Raw genomic sequence first — 21,783 nt, forward strand, 5'->3', positions numbered from 1 at the left:
TCTACAAAATAATCGCGTAAGTATTCTGGTAGTCACTTCATTTTCGGCCAGTATCATCTCGGCAGTTATTCCATCATATCCAGGGGCTTTTCATCTCCTGAGTTTTTCAATGATAGTTTCGACTTCAAATACACTAAGTTCATTCATGGGAACATCAAGGTCTTCATCAGCTTCAGGTATATCAATAAAATTATTCCCTTTGTAGTTCCTATTCATCCATTACATTTCAGACATCTAAAAAAGATTTTGACGAAGGAAAAAGCTATTTCTGGGCGAAGAACCTGCGTCGCCCAGTGAAATGCTCCTTAAAGCACCATTTCAAAGGTATAAATACTGATAAATATACCAGAGAAAAAGTAGCATGGAATGCCAGGAATATACCCAGGTCGCTCACCCCTAAAGTGTATCGGTATTAAAACTGGGGCGAGTGATACCACTACCAGAGATCCCTTTCCAATTAGACTTCTCCCTCCTCAAAATCCCCCGTTACTACGAGGTGTCGTTCACTACAGCTACTGTCCCCACCACCACCACCACCACCACCACTACCTATCCTTCTCCCCACATTCCTTGTTAGCACCCGTGAACGTTCGGACGTGTTTTTCGTAGCACTGTGTTATTTTGTGTTTTTGTAGATGTCAGGCATTTTGGGGATCCCTGCTCCCAAGTTGAGCATTATATTTGTCTGTTTGGGATTTCTAGGTAGCGACACACGTTCATTATAGTACCTTTTGTCATTTCTCATGTTACATTTCACACACAGACTAAAGAGTTTACCTTCTTACCTACCTCAAAACAACCACATTTACTTTATTGTTTTCTTTCTAATCACCATCAGCTACATTTATAAAAAAGTTTATGTTCAGTCCTTTTATCTCCACTCCACTCTTTTATCTTTTATACACTTAATCCTCTTCCCCTTCAGATGCTGTATTTAACACTAGGTCTCTGCATAGAGCAATTTTTAGGGGCCCTCTTCCTAAGTCTTTGTTACAGCTTTTTTCATTATTATGTTGAACTCCGACATTTATTTCAAACTCTTTGGAAACTTCTGCCAATACCATCCCTCGAAATAGAGTACTGTACTCTCGTAGAGTAACATTACCAGCTTAATGGATTTTTCTGTTATAGCTTGCATTCATAATACCCATTCAATTACATCTCTTGATAAGCTATCAAATAATTTTTCAAGATCTACAAAAATGCAATACAATCTTTTTCATTTAACATACATCAATCGAAGTTTTAAAGTGCTGTATAACAGAAACAAATGATGCAAGGTGATACTAGTGGCTCCAATTATACCACTATATCCTTGGGTTTGGAGAAAAAGTGAAAAACTGCTTATTCATACTAGAATGCCCACAATCTTTTACTTATTCAATTTTTACAAAGTTGGAAGGAGGCTATGTTTTACCTCCTGTTTGGATGCTTGTGTTTGTTTGTTTGTTTATGAACAGCTTCCTGGCCACAATTTTAATTGTACAGTAATGCAACTAGCAAGGATTAACTGTTATGTAAAAAGCTGGAAATTACTAAATTTTGGAAGGTCAAGGTCAAAAGTCAAAGTCACAGTCCAGCAAAATGCCCAATTCCCGTAATAAGCCATAAGTTTGGATATCGGTGTAACAGAAACTTCAAACTTGGTTCATATTTCAGTGTATGAAAATCCATGCCAATTAATATATGCAAAGGTCAAAGGTCAAGGTCGACCATAAGGTCGAGAAATAAGCTGCAACAGCGGTCTGCGCTCTACTGAGTGCCCCTCTAGTTTAGTATATGTTTCAATGCTCAAAGACTTTTAAAGATGAATGCCCTACAACATTCTTTAGAATCAACTTCTCCCCTGAATTATTTATGAATACTGTATCCCCATTCAATCATCTCCTACCTTTACCCATCACATAAAAACCCGATTACCATGCCACTACAAATGTAACATATGATCATAATAATCTCAAAGAGATAAAATGCTCTGCATACAGAACTGACAGTCTAATCCCCTAAAAGAGGAACACACTCATGCAAAGTATTTGGAGCCTCATGATGTTCAGGCGATACAGGAGGTTCTGATATAAAAATATGTTGGCAAATATCAACCAAAAATTTCACTAACCTATCATCGTTGCAACTAAAGAACGAAGGGGAAATAAAGATGATGGTGCTTAAAAGGGGACTTTTTTTATACTACCACTAACAGCAGTTCTTTCATTACAAACATCATACACAAACCTGACTCTTCAGCTGCACGGCCTCAGACTCCTGCTGCTCCAACTTGCTCTTCAAAGCTTCAGTTGTAGTTTGATTTTCTCGGAACTGTCCATTTAACACCTGAAGCTCCGTTTCCAGTTCTTTTATTCTCACTTCCTTTTCATGCAACTTTCCTTCACCTTTACTAACTTCTGACCTTAAGGCATCCGCAGTCTTTGCAACTTCTGATCAACATGAAAAATACCAGTTATTTAAGACAAAATATTGAAACTTCAAAATAAATACTGTTTACATTTATTGATATATTGGAATAACAACATACCTAATTTAAATAGATTTCAGTCTCTTGGAGTATAGCCTTCACAGTACATAAAATTTTCTAGATGCATCACATGCTGTCACTAGTTCTTAAGTTATGATGTTGAAAAGTATCTCTCCTAGATATAGCATTAAAATCAGTGAAAAAGAAAAAGTCGGCAATCTTCCGTGAGATACATATAGCAGATGCTTCATTTTATACAGTATTATAGGAACTCAAGAAAAAATGAAATCTATATTCATTCGACATAAGCACGAACAGATTATGAGAACTTACCCTGTAACCTTCCAATTTCCTTCTGTAAAGTCAAAGTATTTTGGTGATGCTCTTGGGCTTCTTGACGCGAAGAATTGAGGGCCGCTCGCACTTCTTCTACTTCGGTTTCTAGACTTCCAACTTGACCTTCCAACGATTCACAGCGGCCTTCCAACTCAATGCACCTATACATGAAACGATACTAAATTGTGGGGGTCTTTACAGTATATGAATGACTAAAAGACCCTATTTTATGAAAAATAAGCAGAAATAAATATCGAGGATGTGCTATATGACATACAGTCCCAAATTTTAAACAATTTTGCACATTTCTGTATTACACAACCTTGGAAGCCTATAGATAAAAGGGTGAAAAACTTCAACATCAATGGAAAAAGATGCTACAATAATCAAAATATCACTTGGAAAAAGTTTACTGCAGTTTTAAGATTTAAAACCTTGACTTTCCTTATCTTAGCCCTTTTTCTACATTTACTGCTTTTCAGAATTATATTTCTATCCTTGCTTTTGTTGATACTCTTCTAATTCAAATTGTGGGAAGATTGGCCCCCCCTGTTGGGGTTGTGGACCTCTACTTTAACCGTTGCCTTTGGATAACCCTTGGCCCTGACAAGCCAAAAAGGGCTGGGTTGTTTGCTGCTTAAGGATCAATGTAGGAGGGCAAGAATTGCTCCTATCAGCCTCTTCCCAATAAATGGAGAGGGTTTTGGCAGCCCATTTGAAGGGAGGGTGGATAAAAATGGGGGGGAGGAAATTTTATTCATTTCTATCCACAGGTCATCAAGTCGGTACTTGCACTTACGAACTAGTTTTATGCAGAGGTAGGATTCAAAGGAATAATGTTTATATCATTGTAATGTATAATGGAATATCTTTGTCACCTTTAGTATCACAGGTTCTTGGTAAATAAGGTCCCACAGCCCTCATTGGACAATGCATAATGTTAATATATGGCAAAAGGCGGTCTAGTATGGTTCTAGCTACTTGTTTTTTGAGTCACAGTTTTTTCAACTCTTTCTGAAAAACACCAAAGACATCCAAAGATGTCTGTATCTACTCGATTAAGCTCCCTCTCATTGTTAAAACTACAAACAACTCCAATTGGGATCTTCAAGTCGATGCAGCTGCATCCTTCAAAATAAACCTTCATCTCAGAATATTTGACAGATATCTTTAAAGTGTGAAAATTGAACATTTCAAGGTTGCTGTAAGGTCTAAGGAAGAGAAGCTGTCCGAGATTACTTCAAATAATAATACTCCTTGGGTTGTCTATCGCAATGGAAAACAAGACAATGAACCACTTCAACTGCAACCAGTAGAGCAATTAAGATCATATTCTTGTAGGATCAGAGATTGGCTAACACCAGAATTGACAAGAGAAGGTTGTCAGTGGATGTAGTATTCCCCTATAAGGCTCGCTGGACAGTTTTTTTCCTTGACCAGAGCATTCACTCTCTAATTGCATTCTCTTTAAGCATCTTCACTATAATCAAACTCAAGAAAAAATTCAACCTTCATAGATTAGTAACAGAACAAGAGAGAGACTGCACTTGCAGTTGTTAAATATGCATGGTTATAATTCTCCTTTCTAAGCATGCATATCCTCCAATTAAGTCTATTTCTTAAAATGACTCAAACAGCAAGTGCTCTCCTACCCTCTCAACTCTCAGATTTGAATTTCTTAGGATACAAAAAATCGACAATTAAAAGAAGCATCACTCATTTGCCTCACTTCATCACATTGTCAACAATTTTACCTTGAACCTGTATATCTATTCTGATGGGATTTGTATTGGCACCTTTCAGTTAACACACATTTTTCAATGTTTTGTACAACCTTCTGACACATTGTATAGCATGTACACATTTCATCTATCACAATCTCTACCACTTCAATACCTTTCTCATCATTTTCATTCTATAAAACTCCTTTTTTACTAAAATACTTGCCTTATTTAGATTTCACAATGAAAATTCTTTAAAATAAATAATTACTGAAAGGCTAACAGGTACTGCAGTAATTACATCTTCTGAATTTATTATCAATTTTGAATTCTATTATCAAATCTTAAATGATACACATCCCTTCAAAACAAACTTAATAAAAACTGTTAATAAGTCAGTCAAGAGTTTTAAAACCCATAGGCTAGGAATTTTCATGAGGACCAATTCAATAGTACAGTATTGTATATTCAGTGTTGTTACTTGTGTATAGAAAGAAAACTAGTGTATAAGTTACACTAAATTCTTTGATGTACTGTATATATAGGGAAGGGAAAGTGCTATATCTACAGTAAGGGATCAAATAACACAATATGAGCAGTGGCATAGCTAAGGGGGGCATGGGAAACAGGGGAACCTTTTTGAAAATGCACCCTTGGCCTCCAAGTGAGGGGACCTCCAAAAAATGAGTCATAAAATTTAAAGTAAGTAAATATAAAGAATTTTATAAAAACAAGCCTCAAGAGCATCTTAGTATAAAACTGCATCTAAATGGGGTTAATTTTTTCTTCATTTATGACATCTCCCCTCCAGCTAATATGGCTTCACTCACCTCTCACCAGGGCAAGGGTGAGGAGGGGGCCTCTTTAGTAACAACCCCCATGCACCCAAAATCACTAGCTACATCCCTGACTATGAGACCAGTGATAGAAGATCTCTACTTTATCTTGTGATATTCATTTAAGGGACTGATAAGAATTATTTAGAAAAAGTAGCAGCAGCCACACAAGATTCATCTTTAGGGGATGATTTTGGAGAATTTTCTTATCTTAACTTTTTTCTCATCCCTTATTTTATGCACTTCTTGGACAAGAACACTTCCAGCATTACAACAAGCTCCTGTCACATACTGTATACATTAAATATCATCTTCTCCAGAAGATGTAGTCATTTACACATTACAATTGCCATATTTTATTCTTTCGTTTCACCATTTGCACTGGCCAGATAAAACCTAAATTACAATTCACACTACATAGATCTGATTGATATGTGGTGAAACAACACTTTATAAAAAAAAAAAGGAAAAACAAAAATGAATGGCAAGGAAATTACCAACCAAGACCCTGAACAGTAATGTTGCATCTCTTCTCTCCATTTGACAAAAGAAAGCAGTGACTTGGACACAAAGACCATGAACAGGCTACACATAAGTGATGGTATTATGTGAAATAATTTTAAAAATTCTCTAATTGTTTTTATATGTTTTGCTTGTATAAAAGCATTTTCAAATTTCTTGTAATTAAACCTGTTACACAGATGAATTCCCCTTAGTCTCATTATACTATTCTTATATATCTTTACTTTTCTTAACAAAACTATAGCTTAAAATATTCAGGAAATATGTATGGTGGATCTAATGATCTTCAAAACTGAATATTTTCATACCATCAAAGACAACTGTTAATTAGACTAAAGTCTGTTCATGTCTAGTTTCAAGCAAATCATATAAAAAAGTCTTCATCAACATGCTTTTGCAATTTATCATACCAGAATCAACATCAAAATACTTTTCTAAAATACACAAAATGATATCTAGAAGTAATGCAATCTCTTACCTGCATCTGAGCACAGAGTACCTCTGATGCTCTTCGTTCATTAAGCTCTGATGATTCTCTGCTTGAAGCTGAATCTCCTTTTCTGCTGACTTTCTTCCTTTCATGTGCTCCTTCAGCTTTCTAGTCAACAGTCGAACGTTGGATTCGTACCGTCGGTGTTTCTCTTGAAACTCGGTTATTTTCGTTTCAGCTTTGTCAAGTTCGTTTTGTTTTGAATCAAGAGAAGATTCCAACTCTTTAACTTTGCTCAATAACTCCTGAACTTCACCACTCAAATCCTCCTTAGGGTACACAGTTTCTCTTTCTACTGCACCCATACATTCATGCATAACCTGTAGTTCCTTTATCTTTTCCAAGAGTGACTGCACTTGTTGCTGGTGAACCTGCATGGGTATAGTTTCCCCTCTATAAGCATGTACATCCTCCAATTTGGCACTTTGGTTAGAGCTACTACAATCAACTGAGTGTAACAAACTAATTTGGTTTTGGAGCTCACATATTTGCTGCTCTTTACTTTGCAGGGCTTTGGAAGTCAAGTTAACCTGTGCTTGAAGATCAGCCATAGTCTTATCAAACTGAGAGCCATTAGCTATAGTTACCTGGGACATATCACTTAGGAATCCAACGCCTGTATGAGCAACGCTAATTGCAGTGCTGCTTTCTAGTGGCGATACCGACAGCCTTTCCTGGCTATGACTTAGAACCTGACTTTCTGAAAAGCCAAGCTGTACAGCAGGCTGAGTACTTGTATCACGTTCGGGTATAATATCACGCAAGCTCTCATATTTCACCATCCATTCATCCCTATCATTCTCCACTACCTTGACCCGAGTCTGGTACTGGGCAATTTCTTCTTTAGCTTTCTGACAAGTATCTTCCAGGCCAGTTACTTTGAGCTGTAAGTTTTTATTTACTTCATTCAAATTGTATAACTGTGAAGCCAAATCCTTCCCTCTTTGTTCCAAATCATGAATCGTATGTTCCTTGGCAGTTAAAGATGCCTCCAGGGATAAAACTTTTTCCTCTCCAGATTTCAATTTCAATTCTATTTCGGTGCATTTAACCTCAAAGGCCTGCAGTTCTTGACTACTTACTTTGGATGATTCAAGTTCCTTGCACTTTGCCTTCAATGACTCAAATTCCTTCATTTTGGCTTTCATTAGCAAACTCTCTTTCTTGGTATTTTTCAGAGTATTCTGTAAGTTTTCTTTTTGCTTAGTCAATTCTTTAAGTTTTGACTCGGCATCATTACATCTTGTCTGAAGTATATGCACTTCCTTTTGCAAATCTTGATTCCTCCCTTTCTTTTTACTGGACTCTCTGTGTTCAAGATTACTGTTACTCTCTCGATTCTCATCTTCAAAACGAAGCATTTTCTTCTTGAGCTGGTCATTTTCAGCCAAAACATCTTTAATCTGGCTAGAAGACTGGGCCATCTCTTGGTTAAGTCTTGAAACTATCAAATCTTTCTCTATTACTATCTTATTTGCATCAACCAAGCCCTTTTCCCTCACCTGTAGTAAGTTCTGTAATTCAGACATTCGTTCCTGATAACCATTTTGCAATGATGTCAACCTGTTGGTGATATCATTATTTTCCTTTAACAAATCTTCCATTCTACTCTGCAAAACTTTTACCATTTCAGCACTACAAGTAGAACCCTGCTTAAAGGCATCCATATCAGACACACCTTCTTGTAAGCTTACTTCTAACTTGTCTTTTTCTTCTTTTTCAATCAGCAAGTCTCTACACACTTCAGCATATTCATTTTTCAGCTTTTCAAGTGTTTCGAGTAACCCTGAATTTTCCTCTTTCAATACCTGAGCTGCCTGAGAAAACTCCTTTAATTTATTTTCTATACATGCCTTTTCATTTTCCAGTCTTAATTTATCTTCTTCATGAGACTTTAATGCCTTTTCCATTTTCTTTTCAAGGTTTTGCTTCAATTTTCTCTCTTTCTGCAAACTCTCTTTGAAGTCAAACAACTCCATTTTTTGAGCTTTCTCATGCTCTGCATAAGCTTCAGCTTCTTGCCTAAAAGCTATATTCTCTTCTTTCAAAGCATCCCAGTTACGTCTTAATTCTGCGTACGATTTTTCCATCGAAGAGTTCTGTTCATTTATTACGTAAAGTTCTTCATCCTTTTTAAGAATTGCTTCTCTATAATTCTCAAGGCTTCCTTGCATATTTTGAATTTGCTCTTCCCTTAATCTTACAGCTTCATTTAAACCTTTCTTTTCTATTTCCAATGTTTTCAGAGTTCGTGAGGCCTCGGTCAATTCTTTATTTATCCTTTCTTTTTCGTCTGACAATTCTTTACTTTGTTTCCTGAGAGACTCGATCTCTTGCACATATTTCTTTTCCTCAACTTTATCTTGCATTTTCAACTCCAGTAATTCATATTTCTTCTCTAAATTATCTTTCAACTGATTTAAACCTTCAACATCTTTTTTGTAGATTTCCAGCTGCCTATCCTTTGCTGCTATGTCATGCTTCATTCTGTAGAAGTTAGAAGAGAGCTTTGTCATATCTTCTCGAACTTTGATGATAGCATCATCAACTTCTCTCTTCTCAGTATTAGCTCCTACAAGGGCAACTTCAAGCTTAGAGTTCTCTTCTTTCAGGCTACTGATTATAATAACATTCTCCTTCACTTCTTGCTGAGTATTGCTTAAAAGCAATTTATTTTCGCTAAGTGCCTGTTCAAGATTTAATATACGGGCATCTCTTTCTCCAAGTACCTCTTGATTCACAGCATCTAAAGTTCTTAAATCCTTCAATTCTTTCTCATATTTTGATATAAGAATACACTTGTGTTTCATGTCATCCTTCATAGAATCTAGCTGCCTTTCTGCATCCGAAAGATCAAGACGTAATTTATGAATCCGATGTCGGTCTTGCTCTAACCTTTGCCGCCTGTCCTCCATCAGCTTCGTGTCGTTACCACGATCTCGTTCCATCTGAGACACTAAAGCTTCTCGTTCCGCCATATCAGCTTGCAATGCTTCAAGATGTGCCACCAGAGAAGCTTTCTCTCTCACAGCTCTTGCCTGCCCGTCCTCTGCTTCACGTACGAGAGTTTGCACTTTAGTGTCTAATGCTTCTTTTTCTGTCGTCAGCTTGGCAACACTTCCTCTAGCCTCTACCAGTTCTTGTTGCAAGCTCGATCTTGCGGTCTGTGACAAATGCAACTGTTCCTGATACCACAGACTTGATTTTTGTGCACCCTGCAGTTCAGAAGAGAGTTTACTTGAAATTGCTTCTGCTTTGTGTTGAGCTTGAATATGGGCCTGACACTCCTCTTGAAGACAAGATACTCGAGACTTGAGCCCTTTAATTTCTGTCATCATAGAATTGTCTTTTTCCTGTAATTGCATTACATTCTGCTCTAAATTTATGTTCTTATCATGGGCGGCTGCAAGATCATCTCTCGTCTTTTTAGATTCATTCTTAACTTTTTCAAGCTCCTCACTGGCCTGTTTTAGTAGTCTTTCTAAGTCCTTATTAGCATCTTCAAATTTAAGCAATCTTGCACTCATGGTGGATTCTGCTTCTTTCGCAGCTGCTACAACAGTTTTTGACGTTTCAACTTCTTTTAAGGAATTTGTAACTTTTGCCTGCAGCTGACTCTTCTCATAAACTGAATTTTCTAATTCCTGTTTCAACATTTCTAACTGTCCCTCTAAGTTGGCCCTTTGCTTCAAAACTTCAAAATATTGTTTCTGATTAGTTTCTGTTATTTTAGTATTCATTAATTCTAATTGTTGCTGGTAAAGCTCTTTCTCTCTAACAGCATTCTGGACTTGTATTGACAGTCTATGCAACTGAATTTCCAAGTCTTCCTTTTGAGCATGTAAATCCCGAATAATCTTCTCATAATCTACAGAAGGCACTGGCTTTGACGCTTGTGATTTGGCATTTGTTTTGTCGAGAAGTTTTTTATAATCTTCAGGGGGAATCACAGCATCAGATACTAATTTCTTAATTCTAATGTACTCGTCTTCATATCCACTGAGATCAGAAAGTGTCGAAAGGTTTGAAGAAGTATCGGAAAAATTGGAGGCAACCTCTAACCCACCACCTCCACCGCTGGACCTATCAGACCGATTATCAGAAATATTAGAAACAGATTCCAAGGCTTGTCGCATTTGCATTATTGCAGTCGATAGTACAGGTTTACTTACAGGTCCACCACAATCACTTCGAGAGTCATTTAGACTCATTTTAGATGAAGATGCTACACTTCTTGTGGTGGGTGTCAGTTCAGAGCTATTTTTCGATACTATAGTACAATCACTGGCAACTGAGGAGCAGGCAGAGGAACCACTTGCCAAAGATAGATGCGATAGATAAGGTTCCTTTCCCTTTTTATTTTTAAGTTTCTTACGTTTCTTCATCCCCGGGGTAGGTCGTGTACTCACCTCCGTCTGGCCTATGTACGAACATCTTTCAACTGTAGTAGTTATGGAACTAGCAGGATACGGATGAACTTCTTTATACACTTCAACAGGTCCATGATCACTCATTCCAACTGGAACAGCAATCACTCTGCTAGCACTCAACCCTTCCTTAGAGGAAGCCATTCTTCCAATGTGTATACTTGGATCACAACTGCTGACTCTCACATCTACTTTATTTGTGTTGCTTGCATTTGCCTGAATGCGTGGCACTGAATTCGACTCATATTCTTTACTGTTTCTGGAATTCTTGTGTATATCAGGTTCAAGAACAGATGACAATGAGCTCACTGGAATTCTGGTTCCATAAACTGTACTTCCTATACTATTTCTATTGCCATTGGAGGAAGTAAAAAGTAAAGAGTCTGGAGTCGAAATATTTTCTGTAGCTAGTACAATGCTTTCCTCGGTGGAATTCTTGTTACTTGAACTCTTGTCCTTTACTGGAGCACTGCCATTATAAATAAAAGACAGAGAGGACTTCTTCCTTTCCATGTTACACACAACCTCATCAATTACTTCCTGCGAGACGGGTGGGATCCTTAACGGACCTGAAATGCATTATAACAAAAATAAGTACAGTATTTGTAGTTCACTGGACAAAAATTTCAAAATTTTCTAGAAACGTGCTTTAAATACTATATTACCAACTATTTGAAAATTTTTACAGAATTACCGGTAAATTTAAAAGTTTTCCTTAAAAAAATTAAGGAAGTTTTTCGTATTGTACCCTGGTAAATAAATGGAGTACTGAAATCAATACTTCCGAGTTCAGCAAGTCAAACCAATTTCCCAAAAGAATTGAAGTAGTAATATGGATCATAACTACAGCATTTTACTATGCCTATTACCATACATGTATTAACCTAATACTTGTCTCTTTCTGAACTGTATACCTTACACACATTAAACTAAACATTTTCTCTTTCTAAATTGCAAACAACATATACCTAGTCTTAGCTTTTATATTTAGGCCCATTCTCATTTGTTCTTCCAGTTTCTCCATTGTCATTAAGTCTATGTAAGTACTGTATATCGATGTTACAACTTAAAATTTATTTTTCTATTTAAAAACAACCAAGATATTTAACTTTAGAGAAACTAGGATACCGAGTATTGAATAAGCAGTTTAGATTTTGTTATACAGTATTCAGGTAAATTAATTATCTCATTTTGTAAGTCTGCCTAAGAACTAACTACTGTGGAACTCAACCAACCATAATTGACAAAGCTTAAATTCAGACATGACTATATTTATAAAACATAGGTTCTTAATAAAATTCATTGGTAAATATACCAAATTCATAAAAGTGATTTGTATTTTCCCCAACAATACCAACCCGAGTCCTTTAAAATAAGGGCTGTCTTCAGAGGAGCTGGATCAACTGTTCAAACTGTTAGCGAGGTGGTTAACAATGAGGAGAAAGCGGCCGGGTATCCCAGCTTGCCCAACTGTCAAACTCTTCCCTTTTGACCTTTGGTTCAGAACATAAGCCTTTCATCCTTTAAAGTACAAAAATTCACTCACTGGTGGGTGATAACATCTGGTTATCACAGAGATGAGTAGGCGGATAGGGCCTGAGCCAGTAATTGTTAAGTACCTAGTACATAGTGAAGAATTCTTCACTTAAAAGGAGAGAGCAGTCCAAAATGAAATACCTTACAAATAATGATCAATGGTTATACCATCCACCATCTTCTCCCTTATAAAGGGAGGATAAAGAAAAACTCCTTCTCATATCTAGTCTAATAAGAACAGAACTCAGTAGTGTAAGCTACCAGCATCAAATAGGTCCAGTAAATAAAGGCATGGTCACTTCATCGCCAAGAGAGGGGTTAGGAAAGATAAAGTAGAAGAGTCGGTCATTTTACCTTCCATTCTAAACTTACATATACACCTTTCCAAACACAAGATATATTGTCCTGTGTGTTAACCGAGTTGGCTACACATCTACTTGAGCATACACCAAATGAGCAAGAACAACAACTTTGAGGGACTTCTGGGCATACTTCTGTAGGTAAAAGGCCATGAAGGTTGTTTAAAGTGTCCAAACTCTTGCCTTCAGTGCCTGGGTGACAGCAAGATTCCTCCTTAAGGCCAAGGTACGGCTTAAACCTCCGATTTCAAGAGATATATTCCTAGCTGGTATCTCAACCCCCTAAGAAGTCAAGGCATACACTTTACGGAATGTTTTAAGAACCCAGAAAAGCATAACTTTCTTACACCCTTAATCTTTGTTTACTCTAGTTGCTAAGGAAGACGAATTGTCACTCAGGCCTGAGGTATTGAGTTCCCTCAAGATAGAATAACAGAACCCTAAGAGAACCCTAAGAGGACACAAAAAAATTTCCTCTGGATACCAGCCAATGCTTCATATAGAGGGAATGAAGGTGGTCTCGAACCTGGTAACATGTGTAGATGAGTTCTAAGATTGAACTCTAGCCTGAGCTAAAAAGAGACTTCCTTTCAACACTCACCATGGGTTTTAACATAAGAGAGCCTGTGTAACTTGCCTACTCTCTTTGGCAATAATGAGATTAGCAATAGAGTCTTGAGACCTGAATCTCCATCTGATGACCTTTTAAAAGATTCACTCTGGGGGCCCCGAGGTCCTAGAGGGGCATTAAACTCTTCATGAATATAGACAACTCCCATTCGGAGGCAATGTCTATGCCCTTGTCAAAAGACTGTACTCGAGTCTAAAGAGTAGCCTATTCCAACCGTGACTTCTCCACAACAAAGGAAGACAAGGAAGTCCGCAATCTACGCTAAAGATTCTTCACCCAGAGAAGTAACCCTTCTACGACATCAATTGGCTTGACAACCCACTTTCCTTGGTACAGTAGATGGCTGCAGAGAACAGACACAGGTGTCCATACATCATGTGTGCAGTACCACTATAATCTCCATCCGTGAAAAGCAACCAACTTTGTGGATTGATGGTACCTCTGAAGGCAAGGCAGAAAGCGAAGTGTGGTTTATAGGGGTAGCCCTCTCGGGACCTTGACTAGAAGAGCTAGCAGATTAGGATACCACTCGGCATATGGCCATCTGGAAGCTACCAGGATCATTCTGAGGCCCGATGTGATTACTAGTCTGTAGATCAACTGGCGGATCAGATATAACGGGAGAGGCATTAGCGCCAAAGTGATCCCATGGGTGTTGGAAGGTATCTTCAGGCACATGGGATGAGTCTAGAATGGGAGAGAAAACCAACAGGAATTCCAGATCAGCTGTGTGGCAAAGAGGTCGATTCCAGGGGATCTCTACATGGCAAAAAGCCTTTCCACTACCCCATGGAACCGAGTGCACTTGCTAAGACGTCCCTCTTGCCTAGAGCGTATCTAGCTCTCAGCTCTATGGCAGGGCGCACTGCCAATTCGTGCATCTGCTTCATCAACTTGTATAGGGAGTGTGAAACAGAGCTCCCTTATTTGTTAAAGACTATGGTGGTGTTGGCAGTCATTATCACTACGGGATCCCTCATCAAAAATACTTGGAATGCCTACAGGGTTAGGAATGTTGGATGCACATCCAGGCCATTGATATACAGATGCTTTTCTTCCGTTGACCACTCAGCAGAGGTGGAGAGTTAAGTGTGTTTTCCACTACTGGCAAGGTTTTCCTCATCTAGCCACTAGAGTAGATTGTCCCTCACCTCCTGTCGATGGAGAGGTGGTGGTGGCCTATTGGAAACGACACTGCCTGGCCTTCTGTTGGACAGTGGTTTGAGACCCGCTCAAACTCGATAGTTTCTTGTAGTCTCTATAACCTCACCATCCTTGTGAGATAAGGATGGAAGATTTGGGGAGCCTATAGGTCTAACTGATGAGTTATCAGTAGCCATTTCCTGGCCCTTACTGATCCTAGCTTTGACATGTTTACTGGCTATTTTACACAATTGACAAAATTTCACTTTACGAGCAATCTTTGAATTACTAATAGGATAATTCAGTATTCCAGACAGAGATCTCTAATTCTGTTACTGTCTTGCTATTTTTGATAAACCATTTTAGTAGACTTTACATAATTTACGTTGTGTATAATAGCTGAAGGGAGGGTTGGGCGTAAGTGTAAAGAGAGTTCTATATGAGAGGGTGATTGTACCAACTGTGATGTGTGGATCGGAGTTGTGGGGAGTGAAAGTGACGGAGAGACGGAAATTGAATGTGTTTGAGATGAAGTGTCTAGGAAGTGTGACTGGTGTGTCTCGAGTAGATGGGGTTAGGAACGAAGTGGTGAGAGTGAGAACGGGTGTAAGAAATGAGTTAGCAGCTAGAGTGGATATGAATGTGTTGAGGTGGTTTGGCCATGTTGAGAGAATGGAAAATGGCTGTCTGCTAAAGAAGGTGATGAATGCAAGAGTTGAGGGGAGAAGTACAAGAGGAAGGCCAAGGTTTGGGTGGATGGATGGAGTGAAGGAAGCTCTGGGTGATAGGAGGATAGATGTGAGAGGGGCAAGAGAGCGTGCTAAAAATAGGAATGAATGGCGAGCGATTGTGACGCAGTTCCGGTAGGCCCTGCTGCTGCCTCCGATGCCTTAGATGACCGCGGAGGTAGCAGCAGTAGGGGATTTAGCATTATGAAGCTTCATCTGTCGTGGATAATGTGGGAGGGTGGGCTGTGGCACCCTAGCAGTACCAGCTGAACTCAGTCGAGTCCCTTGTTAGGCTGGAGGAACGTAGAGAGTAGAGGTCCCCTTTTTGTTTTCGTTTCATTTGTTGATGTCGGCTACCCCCCAAAATTGGGGGAAGTGCCTTGGTATATGTATGTATAATAGCTGAACGCAACACAGCATCGTTCTTCAAGGCTGGTGGTGTATGTGGTGATCACAGCACTCCCAACATGTTCTGGAGGCTCTTCCTTGCAAAATGCTGGCGACAAGGGTTTTCTTCCTTAAGTCTTGCAGGTAGGCCTTAAATTTTTTAGTTCTTTATAGAGTTTAAGTAGCTATGGCTACTTTGATCCCATTGCCAGCAACCTTGTGGTGACAAATGTTTGAGCAGTGATCCTAGTTCCAGCAGTGTAAATGCCCCCAATGGTGATTCCTGCAGTCCTAGAAAAGCCCAAGAGGAATGTCTAGGTTAACGCTCCTGTAACAAGTTAGTAGAAAGAGGCTCCAACATCGATAATGGAGTGCATTAGCGAAACGTTGGACGTAAGGCTTCAGGGCTAGTAAAACATTTGTTTTTCGACCAAGCTCATTTTCACCCGTCTATTAGTCCTGTTCCTGTCATTCCAGTGCCTGTGACCCTGGGGCAAGTAACAGGGCTCCCTTTATGCATGAGTGACCCAAGCCCCAGTGTTTACGCAGTAAGGGCCAGTGAGTGTGCCTTCCATTTTCCCTGTAATAAGTGGATGGAGCTACTCGCCCAAGCTCACCACCTGTCATTAACTACTATGTTAACTAATTTAACATGGATTTCAGTATTGCTGAAGACATTTCTTATTTTAAAGGATGAAAGTTTTGTGTACGCAGAGGAAGAAATTGGTTATAATTACCAACAACAAAAAGATTTTGCAGTGCTGAAACTCCTCACTTAGATAAAACTACTTAGAAAACTAGTTTTTCTATAACACTTTCTCATTGAAGAGAAAAATAATTCATTCACTAAATCTATCTAAAAGCAAAAAGTAATTCTATTTTTTATACAATTATTACCATACATGTACAGTATAACTTGTAGATTACTTTTCAATATAATTGTCTCCATACCTGTGCAGCTTATCACAATTGCCATGTTAAAATAAAAAAAAAATGGAAAGGTAACTTGCCTATTAATGTCTCTGTAAGAGCCAAAGCTGAGGAGGCCTGAGTAAGAGCCTTCAGTGCATCATATCTCTCATCAATTTGGCTTTGATTACCTACACTCAGTCTTTCTGCCTGAAATTCATATCATAAAATCATTAAAGAGTAAAAGGTCAATATTATTGCTATCTACAATAAGGCTATAATTCACACAAAAAAAAAAACTTATGGTGTGATTAATGCATATGCCAATCTTAATATCACTGCAATGCAAGGGATCACTGAGCTCAGTATATAATAATAACCGAGAATGTTAAAACCAACTACTGTACACAACGTCTGTTAACTTGAAATGAGTATTATTCTCAGTGACTTTGCATGACTGTGCATCAAGTCACAGGCTTAGTAAATCTTGTAATATGACTCAGCAACACATGCACAGAACAAAAGCCTATGTACAAAAACCAGGTTAAAATACTATACACATTATAAATATACTAAATACAGCACCATTAAAATGACATGCACTGTCCTCATTAAAACAGAACTGATGACAGAGAAGGCTCAACAAACATGAAAATGAAATAAGAACTATAAGTGTACCCAACAAAACTTTAGCTCAAAATTTTTCATTAAGCCATACCCAATAAGCTAAAAACACCAAACTACGACCACACAAAAGGGTAAAAAATTGTAATACAGTGAGGAACACAAAAGGCAGATATCTGGCACAAATTTTCTTTGCAGCGTGCAGTCTCAAGGGTAGGAAGTCCCTATCTTGCAAAATAAAATAAAAATAAAATCTTAGAATCAATTATCATTAAGTGTGCATAATACTTTTAGTACAGTATCATATAATATGATGTCCATAAAATGTGCACTGTGTACAAGCTATATAGGGCTACCCGTTATAAAAGAAAAACGAATGATTAGGTTTTACCTGGTAAGTAAATGCTTAAAAATTTTTATTGCTGGCTAAGGGAACATTTCTAAAACAGACATAATTTGAGCTCAATGCTTTCCATTTTCTGAAATTTTGACACCAAGAATTTTCTTATCATTGATTTTGGCTTTTAAAAACAGGAGCTGGGTCATAATGGGGAACAGGGGGACATCAAGTAATCATGTGTTAAGCCTGTGTATAATTCTCGATGTTACTATCATTTAAAAGGAATTCTCAGGTTAGATTCGTACAATTAGATAAAGTTACTAATTGTGGACATGGTTGCTTTATACACATCTATTTCTTTTAATGTCTATGAAAGCATGGACCTAGTACAGTTCAATTTTGAAATGGCTTTATGTAATCTATGTAAAGATAATTCTATATGCTAGAAATGGGAGGTTTTGGCAGACCAATTTTAATGCTTTTATAGCATTCTAGAATCACTAAGAAAACAAAAGTTCGAGGAGTTTTTATTAAAAGAAAAACGAAACAGTTTTGTAATGAAAATGTGTAGAATAAAAGTTCACCATCAATCCAATAAGAGTAATACTTTCAGGATACAAGCATTGAAAACAAAAATTATGCAATTGAAATAGCAATGAAAATGACCAAAATATATTCTAACCTACAAAAATCAAAATAAAATAAGAAGAAAAATTATTCAAGCAATGAAAAACATAGCTTATGTACCATGGTCTTCCATTGCCTTGGGATAAAATTTTCTTGCTTAATGGTACACTCAGGCATACTATTCTATCTTATTTCTCTTTTTGTTTTTTGTTAAATTTTCATAGTTTATATGTGAAAAATTAATTTTTATGTTTTTACTGTTCTTAAAACATTTTATTTCAATTGTTGGTTACTTCAATTGTAATTTATTTATTTCCTTATTCCCTTTCCTCACTGGGCTATTTTTCCTGTTGGAGTCCTTGGGCTAACAGCATCCTGCTTTTCCAACTAGGATAGTAGCTTATCTAGTAAAAATGATAAAACTGCATGTCAAAAGATTTCTAAAAAGTCCAGAATGAAGCGCTGCAAATGAAACTGACCTTAGAACATATCTGCCTCAACCATTTAAATATACAGTAATAACTATAGAAGATATTGTACAGGCATGCAATTTAGCATACTGTTTTATGACTTGCTGTAATTCTCTAGATCAGTAATCTTAATAAAAATTAATTCGCACTCGTATGGAAATGAAAACCTTGCAAAATGTGACTACGGTAGGTACAAAATTTAGGAGTCTTCTCTATTCCAATGTTTAAATTATAATTTAATCCGTGCATGATCGAAGTACTGTACTGTATGACAAATTGTGAAATTACCTCGGTTAATATTACAGGAGAAAAAAAAATTTACTGATCATCACAACTATTCATATCAAATATTCAGGTCAAATTGAGAACTAATTTTACATAATCTACTATATTTCTATATTTTATATTTGAGGGGCTATAGTATTAGCATCTTAGAAATGGATGAACTATGTATAAGGAACTACTATATTTTCATTACTCAGCGTTTGTGTCCGGGATAAAATTTCTTACATTTACTGGCCAGAAAGCAATTTCACCCTGCACCAAGCCCTTAGCATGCAATCAGTAATCAGCAAACACCAAAATATAAAAATAAAAATCAAAACAAATATGGGTATTTACAAACAATCAAAAATTTTATATATCATACATCAAATAATGGTAAAAAAAATCGACAGAACTATCTGATCAAATTCTTAGTTATGAAAGAGAGAAAAAGGTGCCAAGAAGTGAACTCCATAGTTTGGTCTCCTCACCTGGTAAACTTTCTTAGTAGCCGAAACGGAGGCTACTGGGCAAGAAGCCAAGTCATGGGGAGACCCTGCGCATGGTGGGTTATAGCCAAATCGATGGACTTCGGGAACTACCAGCCGATGATGGTTACTACTTCCACCACCAACACCACTACTACCAGCCCTATCCCTTGCACAACCAGTGCTGCTAGTGCCACTACCACTAGATAAGCTTACGTCGCTGCTCCAAATGTTTGTGTCTAACAGGAAATATAAAATTACTTAAAATTACTTGGTTTAAGCAATGAACTACACAATATATACATACTTGTATACAGAAGGTCAACTTACAAACAATCGGAGATGCAAACACAAATCCAACTGAAATCATATATCTCGGATATTGAGTCAAAAGTTTGTATACTAGAATAAGATGAAGAAATATTGTATTAAAACAATATTATATCACTTAACCCTTTTACCCCCAAAAAGGACGTACTGGTACGTTTCACAAAACTCATCCCTTTACCCCCATGGACGTACCGCTACGTCCTTGCAAAAAAACTGCTATTTACATTTTTTTTTTTGCATATTTTTAATAATTTTTGGAGACACTTCAGGCATTTTCCAAAAGAATGAGACTAACCTGACCTCTCTATGAAGAAAATTAAAGCTGTTAGAGCAATTTAAAAAAATATATACTGCAAAATGTACTTGAAAAAAAATAACCCCTGGGGGTTAAGGGTTGGAAAGTTCCAAATAGCCTGGGGGTAAAAGGGTTAACAAAGTAAGCAAAATGACATTTGCAATAAGCCGATATTCACTTCATATGAAACGGGACTATTTGCCGACTTTTGTAACTGGAAATCGTAAACATGGGAATTAGGTTATGCCTTAGCCTAGGCCAAAATCTAAAAAAAAAAATCAAACTTACAAACAATTAGATTCATAAATAGCTTCTTGCAACCTATTAAATTTGTAGTTGAGGACCTTCTGTATATGAATGCATTTGTAAAAATTCAATAAGAATTTCAATAAAACCTAACAATTACAAAACTGCGTAACTACAGTACATTACAGTGCTAGAACCTCCTATCATTAAAATAACCTTTGCTGTGGTTGACAGGGCCATTAAAGAGCACAGCATATCATTAAAATATAGTTCATCATGACCACCAAGTGACATTTCTAGTCTTGCATGAATGTCATCAAAAGGATTGACAAGTAAAAACTGGATCATGGTAATGTCAAAGAAAGTGAACAGCTAAGTAGGAAGAGATTAAAGGGTCAAAAGGAAAAGTTGAAAGCATACTGCAGGATACTGAGGGGTTGCTGCAAAGAACTTTCTGTACTGTCTACAGCGAGCAATATAAAATGCACACATCATACAAAGCAGCATTCAGACAGGTAACATTTAAAAAGTAATTACAGTATCTATGACTTTTCATGGTCAAATAACTAAACCTCATAGCTCTAGTGTTAATGCCGAAAATTTTTTATTCTTTGAAATGTGAATCTACGACAAAATAATCAAATAATCAGTAACATTTTCACGAAGTTATCAATAATTTCCAAAAAAATTAATCTGGGATTTTTTGTTTAAATACTTTTTACTGTATCATCATCAGCCACTTCTAGTACACTGCAGAACAGGCCTCAGACATGCCCTTCCCCTTGTGTCAGTTTATGGTCTTTCTATGCTACCTTATACACACAAATTTTCTTAGTTTGTCTATCCATTGTCTTCTCTTCCTTCTGTTTCTTTTGCTATCTCTAGGAACCCATTCTGTTATTGTATTACTTATGTCCATTTATCATCTGTCATTCCCATTATATGTCCTGCCCATGTCCATTTCTTTTTCTTACATGTTAGAATATCCTCTCACTTAGTTTGCACTTGTATCCGTGTTGCTCTTTTTCTGTCTCAGTGTTATTCCCATCATTATTGTTTCCATAACTGTTGAGCTGTAACTAGCTAATGCTCTAAGGCTTTAGTATGGCTCCAAGTTTCTGATGTATAAGTTAATACTAGTAAGACCATCTGATTAAAATACTTTCAAGAGAATGTGGCATTATAGTATATACTGTATACATTAATACCTCAGGATATGAAATTGATTAATTCCGGAGTGACTTTCGTAACATGATTTTTTCGAATGAGTCACGTTTTACATGTAAACCGCTTAATTTGTTCCATGGCCTATGAAAATGCCACATTAAATTTTATAATAAAGATATAACCACAATGAAAGAGCCAAATAAATCTGCATCATTCAATATACCTACCCTAACCATTAATATCAGTAAATGAAGTAGATATTAAAACATATGCAATTATAAATGGAAAACAATAACATGAAAATGATACGAAAAAGTGAAACCTTACCTTTCCAGTGAGGCGATTTCCATAAGCGAAAGGGCAACAGCAGACATCAACAAATGGCAGAAAACATTTGCACTCAACTTAACGAAACACTTAAAATTAACTTTTGG

General features: G+C 37.1%; 1 protein-coding gene across 2 annotated transcripts in view; it reads right to left on the minus strand.

Annotated features, from left to right (window-relative positions):
• The window catches only part of LOC137652403 (golgin subfamily A member 3-like), a 71,308-nt gene that overhangs the window by 26,921 nt on the left and 22,604 nt on the right, over positions 1 to 21,783 (minus strand). The window contains exons 4-8 of one of the 2 annotated variants that reach the window (XM_068385797.1): positions 19,315 to 19,550; positions 16,600 to 16,708; positions 6,367 to 11,374; positions 2,807 to 2,970; positions 2,233 to 2,435 (exon numbers count right to left, since the gene is read on the minus strand). In XM_068385797.1, coding sequence (XP_068241898.1) covers positions 2,233 to 2,435; positions 2,807 to 2,970; positions 6,367 to 11,374; positions 16,600 to 16,708; positions 19,315 to 19,550 — 5,720 coding nt within the window. Of the gene's footprint in view, positions 1 to 2,232; positions 2,436 to 2,806; positions 2,971 to 6,366; positions 11,375 to 16,599; positions 16,709 to 19,314; positions 19,551 to 21,783 lie in introns of those variants that run through there. The other variant, XM_068385796.1, reaches the window with a different exon arrangement.

This window comes from Palaemon carinicauda, chromosome 13 (assembly GCF_036898095.1).
Source record: "Palaemon carinicauda isolate YSFRI2023 chromosome 13, ASM3689809v2, whole genome shotgun sequence".
NCBI classification, from domain to species: Eukaryota; Metazoa; Arthropoda; class Malacostraca; order Decapoda; family Palaemonidae; genus Palaemon; species Palaemon carinicauda.